The sequence below is a fragment of the Atta cephalotes genome (genome assembly GCF_000143395.1).
Source record: "Atta cephalotes unplaced genomic scaffold scaffold00011, whole genome shotgun sequence".
In the NCBI taxonomy this organism is placed as follows: Eukaryota; Metazoa; Arthropoda; class Insecta; order Hymenoptera; family Formicidae; genus Atta; species Atta cephalotes.
Window position 1 is genome coordinate 1,635,659 of NW_012130075.1, and position 11,602 is coordinate 1,647,260.

General features: G+C 33.8%; 1 protein-coding gene across 1 annotated transcript in view; it reads left to right on the top strand.

Annotated features, from left to right (window-relative positions):
* Window positions 1–11,602, top strand: part of LOC105617115 — a 73,200-nt gene that overhangs the window by 2,461 nt on the left and 59,137 nt on the right. Inside the window, exon 2 of the mRNA XM_012198693.1 lies at window positions 6,154–6,266. Coding sequence (XP_012054083.1) covers window positions 6,154–6,266 — 113 coding nt within the window. The remainder of the gene's footprint in view (window positions 1–6,153; window positions 6,267–11,602) is intronic.

Below are 11,602 nucleotides of genomic sequence, written 5' to 3' on the forward strand. Positions count from 1 at the left end.
AGAGAGAGAGAGAGAGAATATTTGCCCCGCTTACACTTCGCTTGTAATTCAAAACATCGCTAATCCATTAATCCTATTTCCAGCGCGCCGCTGTACGGAAGTCATACCGGTAAACTATGCGCTCTGCCGGATATATATATTAAGCGCAGGGTAATTCTGGTACCTGTGTCTCGAGGATTACGAGGAACTCATTGCGATACGTCGCAACGCATTAAGACGCACACCGTACAATTGGAACGTTTCTGCGTTGAACGTAGTTATTAAAATTTTCGTATGCTATTTTACCTTCTAATGGTAAGAACGGAACCTCATTTTATAGAAAGACAAAATACTTATAATATTTGTTTATTATTTTGACATTAAGGCAATAAGTTAAAGATTTTTTATAAGTTTTTTATTGTTAACTTTTCTCTTGGACGAGTTTAGCTATTATACTGAATTGCGCAATATTTTTCTAGTATTATTTTATAATAATTATTTATTTTTATAATAATTAATTTTTCATTTATAAATAAATAGAGAAAGAAATTTTATATTATTATTATTATTTGTTTCTTTTGCTCACTTTATACATAAATTAAAAAAACGAATAAAAGAAAGCATCAGATCAAATCCGACACCATTCCTAGATATTCTGAATACTTTTGAAAATTACGATACCGTTAGAATCAGGCGTGTCCAAAACTTAACTCGCGAACTAAATGCTTCCTTCTTCATCATCGTCGAGCAAGATAAAGAAAACAAAAAGAATAGACGCTAGTACTTTGCCCAGTGACTAACTGTTCCAGCATTTATCCTTTTTCGTTTTCTCTCTATCTCACTCAAAGAGATGATGGAGAGGTCAGTTTAATGGGTTTAACTGAGAGCTAAGTTTTGGACACGCCTGTGAGGTTTAACGATCGGACTATTCTGGACGTCAATGTAATAACGTTAAAAAATTTTAATTTTACAACCAGAGGGATGGATTTGTCGATACAAGTCAGCTTGTCAATTCAACTCATTAATTTCCTAATAAGATTTATGCTATTTTGCGCTCTTGCGATTTAACTTTCATTGCTTGTCACGCCAGTCTTTCATTTTACCTGACGTCGAGAAAGTTGGAATTACAAGACGTGACAGATAGCAGATCCAAAAGGTCGTAACGCATACACGTCTCGGTTGTCCCGGAAGTCGAAACGATACGTGTCGCGGTTATGATTTGCGACTGCCGTGCCGCATTTTAAACGCACACGCGACGCGAAATCTTAGCTTGGTATAATGCATTATGTAAATACGCCAATGTGACCGATGCATTTTACTTTTATCCGATATCAGCGGTGTCCACCACGAGTATTTGATTCTAATATGGGACATTAGGAGATGTTAAACCGACGTCATTCATTATAAAACCCTTTATCTCCGCAAACGGAGCTCTATCGAGTATCGCTTTATCTGTGCCGAAGGCCTTAAAAGGACTCCTGTTTCGCATTAGCCGGCCGTGCGATCTCGATAGTTCTGAGTTGGTGTAAAAGCTCATAAAGAATCTCACTTCCGACACAGGAAGGTACATAATATCGGTGCGCGCCGTACATCAGTAGATATATTCCCGTAACCCCCGCTGTGCCGAAACGACGGAGGCGTATCTACTTCTCTCCGTGTTTACCGTAGACCTATATACTCCCGACCTGGAAGAGCCATCCAGGATCACATGGGCTCGCCGTGCACTCTGACATGTATACCGGTGCAAACCGAGGCTGTAGGTGTGTCGAGGCGAGACGCTACAACGCCTATCGACATCGCGCAGAATATTTTAACGTGATCGCCTACTTTCACGAGGCACGTTTTTACATTGTATTACACGCGAGATTTATCGTTTCGATGGCTCAATGAATTGATTTATTCCGCATTCTCGATTTCGTGAATTTGAGAAATTTAAAAAATAAATCAAATCATTATGATTTAACAATTTATGATTCGAAATGAACTAAATATTTAAAATTTCTAAACCAGATGATTTAACGCACAAAATATTTTTTTTACAAAAGCTGATTTTTTTTCAAAAATATTAGATATTAAATATTTTAAATCGGTTATTAAATATTTTTAATTCAGATATAAATATTTTTATATTCGAAGCGTCTAATCTTTATAATATATTATTTCTAATAACGTATACTAATAATAGCGTTGGCTTACATTGGCAATTTATTTTCTTTTGATTTATTCTTGTTAGAGTCATAATTCTTGTTTCTTGTAATTTTTAAATTTATTAATCTTTTTTAAATAAATATAGTAATTAGTTTTTCTAATCTGCGTTTAAGGAAACTTGACGTAAATTTTTTGTGTGAAATTACTCTGCAAAAAGCGTGCTAGGAATAATTATGGTTAATCTTTAATGCGGAAGTATGCAGCTGTTTAATCGCGAATCTCCGTCACGAAGCACTACCTTTCTTTTTTAGGGTAGTAATGATCGTGCGAGATTATTCGGTAAGGATGTTGAGAGTACTTCCTGCTGTGTTTGAAGAACGCTACAATCTTAAGATCAGTCCGTGAAAGAAAGGGGTCTTCCGATCCATCCGTTTCAACGTATTTTTTTCTGTTCATCAATCGGCTTAAAGATGACAGATAGAAATCTGAGCTGACGGTAATTGCAAGTTACTTGATTGCAATTGAACAGATAGTTATTCCTACATTATTTTCCATCTAACTCGTAAACGTCAAAATCACTCAATATTTCTATTTCAGTAGAATGTTTTGTAGATACGATGAATGTTGTAGATATGTATGTATATAGATATTTGAAATTTTTGAATTGTAATTGAATTTTTATCAATATTTACTTTTAAAGAGAGCGATGAGTAGACAGTGATCCAATATTCTGTCCAATGTTTTTAATGACACAACCGCTAAGTTCTCTTATTTTTTATTTATTCTAAGGATATATTATATACTATTTCCTCTGTTTAGTTTCTCTCGATCTTTGTGGGAGAAAAGCAATTTTACGACTAGCTGTTTCTCCAGATCTGGCAATAATACGTTCGTTCTCTAAGGACTTTGCAGAGCGAGGATTTGCTGGAAAGACGTTCGACGATCTAGAATTCGTATCTTATCGACAAGAAGAGACCTTTGTCTTTAGCAAACAGGATTTAAGTCGATAAAACATGTTTCTCTGGTATAGCTCTGGTATAGCTATAGGCCTTCCTGTGCTCTGGCACAAGCGGCAGTTTAATTGCGCTTAATTGCAACTTCGGCACAACAAATAATACTCTAATCGCGTCAGATTCATTCCCGATGCCGTCTTCGTCGCAACATCAATTACGCAACAAAACGGCGAACTTATTTCATGCTTGTATTACTTAAAACTTCGAAGTTTGATTGACGCATGAAAAATCGTATGCGTGATTAAAATTGGATTAATGGTAACTGTCATTAAATTATCCCACCAAGTAGCAGCGACACATGGCGACGCAAAACGCATCATTAATACAATTATTAACACTCTCACGTAACCTACAATTGGCTTTGAATGATTTAATACTTCTGATTTTAAACCCACATTTTTGATTATACTTGATGTAGTGTTAATTAAAATCGAAATCGAAAATCGTATTCTAATCCCACGTAAAGTCAAAATATATTTTTAACGAGGTTTGTTATAGTATATATCTTCGTCACGCGGTTTACGGACCTACTTCGAATTTTGCTTAGACTACATCAAAGCCGACATCGCATCGCCGACTACATATACGTTTCGTTTATGTAACAAATTTGCGTTTAAGCTAGCGCAGTGAGTTCCGGAATGTATTATCCGACATTATAATTCCACCGCTACTCTCTCTAGCTATATTTCTAGCTTTACTTAAAGGTTTATTAGGAGTACCGTTTTTCTTTTGATAATAACAATTTTATAAAAGTAAGAGAAACTTAAAAAGTAAGAAAAACTTGTGAAATATAAAATTGTCTTCGTAATAGAACGGCTTGTTGGAACAGTGGACTAATTTTTGTATAAAAACGGAATTTTGTACAAATTTTGAATAAATTCTAAAATTAGCAGTGGAAAAATATTACATTAACTCCACAACATAACTGAGCGTGTATGATAGTGGTACTTTTTCCATCATTTTAATTTTAGAATTTATTTGTTCTGTTTTTACAAAAGGTGAGTTAACCGACCCGTTGCGGGAAGCTCTTCAATTCTATTAAGCTTATGAACACGTAGCGTGGACGCAACTTATAAGCTTAAAACTTCTGATTTCATGGGCCGAAAGTGTACGAAGTTGGTCAAAGCACAACATCTCATGTATTTCTATCTTTTAAAAACTCTATCAAAGCACGTAGCTTCTGCGCGATATTGTGGAAGCATCAAAAGTGCGTGTCTATCCCAAGCTTATTCGGGCACCTTTGCGAAACGAGCTGCTCTCACGAACTTGTCGATAACAGTTCGGTAACCCCCGGGCCTTTCTACGTTCGCGCCACGATCACCGACTACCACGAGAATTCAATTATCCCGCCGTTCAAACCACCGGCCGGGTGAAGATAATACGAGATGAACAAGCTAGGGGAGACCGGCCATCTTGGGCAATGGTAGGTCCGGGCTCGGGAATTCTCTGACTCTCCGCACGTCTCGGATGAAAGGCTCAACACGACCCAATGGCGCACATACTCGCCGAGTACCCTTCACGTGCCAACGATTTCCGCAAAGCTCGGTCATTTACCGCCGAGTCGCGGATACAAGTTTTGATTGAGTTGTAAAACGCTCTACTGCCAACAACTGCAATGTGAATAATATCTTTTTTTGTCAGATGTTTCTTAGAAAAAGATAGGATTATTCACTACGTAGAGCAATGCTAAATCAGTTTTTGCTTGTTCCAAATAATAATTTATATTAATAATAATTATTACAATTTAAAGCCACAATATCTTTTGAGTAAAAACTTCTATAATTGATAAATAATCGTTAATTAATTGTAATAATTTGATAAATCTAAAAAATAATAAATAAAATGCCAATTTGAGCCAATACTGGTTATTCATGTATATTTTATATAATACCATTTATTCAAAGTAAATATTATGATGTATACGTTTCGACTTACGGTCAAGATCCTCTTCAGTACAGAAATATTTACTTAAACTATTAATTATAAAATTACATAATACGAGTATGAACTATTAACGTATAAAATACGAAAAAAAACTGTGGTAGAGATATTCGAGTTAACCTTGATCATCAAATTACTAAGTAATGTGAACATTCTACATTCGTCGACCAAACAGTTAGGTCGTGTAATAATTCTAAATTTGTTTCATTAAATGGAACAGTCTAATGGAACATGTACAACATATCACAACAACTTAATGAAACAGTTCAATCTTGACAGTTATTAAATTTAGTAATTTGGTGACCAAAATTAACTTAATCGAATCATTCGACAAATAGTTTAAATAAATTTCTCTATACTGAAGAGGACCTTGATCGTAAGTCGAAACGTCATAATATTCACTTTGAATAAATGGTATAAAATACACACGAAAGACCAATGTTGGCTCAAATTAGCATTTTATTTATTATTTTTTAGATTTTTCTTTAGAGCCTATTGATTATCTTGTTTTAATTTGATGAATAATTGTCAGTTTTATTTAACTTCTCCCTTTATAGGTATTCGCCAATTCTCTCATTCTTTTTTATCAAAATTGTCGAAAATATGTAATGGTATTTTTGCTTTAAATAACATGTACGCTTTAATTCAATGAATGCGAGGTTATCTTACTACTACACTGAGAAAAAAAGTTGTTAACTTGACCAAATGCGTTTAGATCGTAATGATTATTTAGTTCAAATATTTATATATTTAGATTAACAAAATCTTGTTTAAGATTAACAAAACATATTATTTGTTTGAATTAACAAATATTTAATTGAATTAACAAATATTTGCTTGACAGTCCGTGGTCGTTACATTTAGTTGAATCAATTAATATTTTTTTGAAACAGCAACTTTTTTTCTCAGTGTACTATAATGTACTGCAATAGTATGGTCGCGGGTTTACTCCATGTTCGTAATTCTCTCACTCTCCTCTATTTCTTAGACGTGTATGAACTAACATAGATATATAATAACAATTTTTGCCAATATTGTCTATAGTGCATTTGCAATTTTTTTCTAATTATAGCTCTGAAGACATTGAATCATTTGAACAAGGAAGGTGAGGCGCTTGCTCTTCAAGATGATCTCACAACGCACCCCACCTTGGCCTTGATGCGGCGCATCCTTGCAGATGCACAGGTAATTAGCAAATTCTAAACGAGCGCTTTGCAATACTAATCTATGACACATCGAACAATATTTAATTTATTCAGATTTTCTTAACACAACTGAAAATACAGTATTACGTGTAATCTGATCTATAATTCTATCTTGATATTTAATAGAAACATAGATCGCATACTTAGTTAAAACACGCTATTATAATTCGTCTCACGCGAACTCCACGCCCGATTCAAACATCCCCTACGCCAGAAGTTAATTATCGAACAGATATAGGGCTGCATATAAGCCCATTGATATCGAAATTCACGTTTACGTATGAAATTGGATATTAGGTATGTATTAACAAATGCCACATCGCGGATTTTGATAAAGTGTATATTTTACGTTTTTTAAGTTTTTTATGAAAACTTTGAGTGGCACGAATGAAATTGCAAAATAGGATTAATGTTATTAATCTTCTAACGCGCGCTGTAAGATAATTTTCAGAATGTGTTTTTAGGAAAGGGTGAGATTGGATCCAATCTAATATTCTATCTTGTTCATTTTTCTTATTCATGTAATCTATATACAAAATAGAAAAAAGAAGTAAGTTAAATGATAATATGAACTTTTCCTTTGTCGATTTATAGATAAAAAAATAAATAATTAAATATAATAATTCAACTGAAATTCGATTTTGTTAATAAAAAGATCAATTTTATTTAAATGTTCTTTCTTCTCAAGGATTGAATTTTTACGATTGAATTTTAACGCGAGAAGAAAACATCGAGAGGCGAAGAAACAATTTCCATAACCATAGAAAATTGATGTGTGTTTATTCAAACTGGAAACTCGTCAAAAATATTTCTTCATTGTGAGGGGATGAGCAGCCCTCTCGAGAGACGAGAGATGCGCATCGACTTTCAAGAAAGTGAGGAACCGAGAATTTGGTGGGGTTAATTGTTAGACGAACAGAGGGGTCGTTCCATTGATAGTGGATTCCTTTGTCCACCGTCAACCATTGTTACCTACGCACGCGCGACCCCCGACTGTGATTTGCCGACATTTTCCTACGGCTGCTGTCTGATGTTTATTACGAAGAGAGATGTTGGATGTCGTCGGGGAGAATTGTTCGCACCAGTTGGAAGTAAAAAAAGTGACCGGTGGTAACTCTCGTGACGGATTTATCGATGCAAGTAAAGTAACAAAATAAGAGTTGGGGTGGAAAAAGTGTCCTTCGCGTGATTCGTTGTTAGGTGTTTCGTATGAACCCTTCTGTTAGATATAAGACTGTTTCGTGTCATATGTTTCATATCTCGTTACGATCAATTCAACTAGTACTCACGTGAAATTCTTATGAGAAATTTTTCTATCTAAAAATTTCATGTTTAAACGGAATAAGAACGGACTATTTCGCAACGATAAGATAATTAAATGGTTTCTCAACAATTCTTTTTAATTTTATAATTTTATAATTTCAACTAATAATTAATTTATGCTAATAACAAGTCTCTATTTGCTTGCGTAACTAATTAAACGAAACCACTCTCGGCGATTTGTGCTTCTCAAAGTAGTCGAGAATTAAACAAAAAACACAGGTATCTACTGTTCACCATCTAAAGTTGGAAAGTCAAAGTTACGCGTCAGGAACATATAAATTAATCTATTAAATCGAGAATGGCGTGTATACTTGAGTAGGCTTTAAAGACGAATGCAAAGGATAAAATTCTTTTGTAATGATTCTGGCGAAGCCGATAAAATAAACATCGAAGAGATATTGTTTTGCTACTGGTTTCTACCTTAGATATATCATGATGAAATGCAAATTTATACGTATATAAACTTGTATGTAAGAAAAGATTCATGAGAATTGAAAACTTGAGAATAAATAAAAATCTGCAAATAGCAATCTCAAATATTTGCACGGAAAGAGAACTGCTAACAAAGTATCTAAAGATGTAACTAGATACAGATTTTGTTCGACTATCGAAATAATTATTGATGTTTATGCTAGTTGTTGGAAAATTGTCAAAAATTGTTTGCAACATTGTTGATTATGCTTGAGCGTCCACAATTATTTTAATGGTACGACAAAAAAAACATTTTTAGATCTAGCTAAATTTTTAAATATTTCAGCAAAAATTTCCTTTTTTCTATGTAGTTTTTTATTTAAAAAAAATGCAAATTTTATTTACAATCTGCTATCAATATCTAATTAAAGTTATAGTTGATGTACATTCAATCAGCACAGTTGATTTGTATATCCAATCGAATTGATTCAGGAATTAATTAATGTAAAGCACACGTGCCAAAATTTCGTATCTTTCGTTAATTAAATTTGTGAATGCAATGCGTTTGTTTTGCCTACGTAAAACAAACGATATAATCATCGTTAATATCTCACTGTCTCACAATAATTGCAATATCGCTTTTAATACAAAAATCCGCGCGCTACGGAAACATGTTATTCGATATTGATCACTCTGCACGCGCGAATAAAAGGCGAACAGGAATGACCGAACTTCCATTTTAGCGTGTCATTCATTTGGAGCGTAACGCGCGTCGAAAGCACTCGCTGTTAAAAGAGCCGTCAGACTTGTTAATGTTTGATATCATGATTTTCACAGGGCGGATAGATTAATGTTGGCGCTTGGCTAATTTCGTGGCGTATTGCCGGCGATACGATGGTGAATTGCAGAACGTTTTATGCAACATAATGCAAGAGATGCAATTACATTACAAATACAGAATCATGCGTATAAATATCCCATCGGGGCTTCAATTGTTATTATATTATTATTGAATTTTTGTTATTTTATGATACATATATTTGTATATCAATTGAATATATATTACAAGTCTAAACGTGTAAAAATATATTATTAGAGTTCGCATTGGAAGAATTTGCACATTTCAGAGTTGTTGTGTAAGATTTTTTTAAAGATTTCAAATATATTCATATAAACAGATCTGATAATAATATATTTTATGACAACTGATTATTAATTTAATATTATAAGTCTGAGTTTTATTCTCGAAAAATATCGCATCTAGAAATATTGTATATATTACATATATTATAGATGTTTTATCATTTCATATTTTTTGAAAATAAAACTTCCGAATATATAAATATTTATTATTTATTAGAGGATCGCATCAGAAAAAAAAATCATGCGTTTTGGAGTTATGCAAGATTTTTAGAACGTTTCAAACCTTCATCATCAGATCTGGTAATGACATATTCTCGGTGGGAAGATCTCGCGGAAGAGACGCAGATTCGGATTATTATAGTTAAATCACACGCGACATGTCGCGCATAAATACGTTATCCGACTTCAAATATAGCATTCGAACGTGGCGGACGTGGCAATTTTGAGATTAATGCAATCAAACCGATGGCCCGCAGTTTGCTGACAATGGACACGTGCACGGCGAAATTAAAGTTGAGCCACGCTTGCGTTTCGCAATTATAACGTCATAAAAATCGCGGCAATAATTTGTATTCGGTGAGGTAACATAATGTGAAGCGAGAACATTATCATGTCATGGGATTAGTGGAGGAATTTCCTGTAATATGACTGAATATCACGTGTCAATTATCTTACGTTAATTACGGATCATATAACGCTCGCATATCTAATCTAAATATATAATTATCATCAATTTAAATGTTATAATTATTCAAATATATAATTGGAAAATGACACGAAAGGCGTGTAAGGTGAATGGAAATTAACATTGGAGAATTATCTGTCATAGAATATATTTATCTACATATATATTTGGTATATATTTGGTAATATTTTTAATTTCACAATAATATTATTATTCAGAAAATCTAGATTTTAGTTATCATTGAATCCAATTTTAGTTACCATTGAACGATCAAAATATCGACGATCTCATCTATATATACATTGTACATTGAGAAATATATGAAATGCATGGTCGTTCTTTGCTGCTTCAGCGCAAACAGCCCTTAAAAAGCACGCGTTACAGCTTTTGAGTAAGGCAACAGAAAAAGTCGCGCTTTCAATCGCGTCCCCGTTTCCAAAAGATGATCAATCGGCCACCGAGCAATATCCGGCGGAACGAGAATTTCCACTCGACGTTTCAAGGCGAAATCGCCCCATTATACCCGCGTTTGAATTTCGATCTCCTGCACATATCAGCGTATCTATGCGACAGAAACGGGAATTCGTAGAGAGAGGAACGAGTACAACGGAAGGCGTGTACCCGAGAGGGAAAGAGAAAGCTGTCGTGCGCGCCGGTTGGGTCGCAGGACACATAGAAAAGGCGAGACGTGACGAGGCATATGAATTGGGCATAATGTCGCCTTAACGTACATACACCGTAGAACGAATACGCGCTGACAGAGCCGGTAACAAAGTTTCTCAGCCGCTGGATACGATCGATACGAGCGATATCACAAAGTTCAAATGCGGCTTCGCTGCGACAAGAAACGTTGCCGTGAATCTCGCGAGAGTGGCGACAGTAATCAGAAATTTATGAAAACGATACAGCTTCTCGAAGTAGCATTTCGAATGTTGAACAATTTTTTCTTATTTTTTCAGAGAGATTGCTTTCTTACTTAAAAAATGATTATGAAAATAATGATGATTAAAAAATGATGATGAAAATGACGATTAAAAAAATTAACTTAGAAAAGGGGAAAATATGTTTTTTCAACTTGATAGAAAATTATTGGCTAATCAAATAATCGACAAAAAGAATATATGCTTAATATAATCGAATGTTATTTTTGTTATTTTTTTGCATTTTTTAAAAACCACATCTTTGAATTATGACGCTTTTGACTGGTAAATATTTTTCTTCTAAAAATATAGAAAATTTTTCATAAATTGCAAGTACTCGAAAAATGTACTTTTCATGTATTTAATAACTATGTGTAACAGCTTTGTTATTAAAAATATAATAATGACAACAAAGATAGCAAAGCATGTTCTCAAATTATGAAGATTCTGACATTTTGTTTTTAAATTTTTAAATTGTGACATTTTTAATAAAATTAGTTCATTTTTGATTATTTAAAGATAATATTTACTTAATTCGTTCATGATAATAATTTTAAAAATCACATTTTTTTTAGTTGCATTATTTTTTTAAATAAACGATAATCGATTTTATGCAACGTTCTATTATTTAAAGTTTAAATGATACTGAGATACCAGATGACATTGTTAGCGAATATCTTGGCAGTAATTATTTTCTCGCGAAAGTTGTCGAAGTTGCGTCTGATGTCTGATGATAACGTAGTCGATCGCATCGCATCGCATCGATTGGAAAAAAATTGGAGGAAAAGAAGCGAGTGCGAGAGAGAGAGAGAGAGAGAGAGAGAGAGAGAGAGA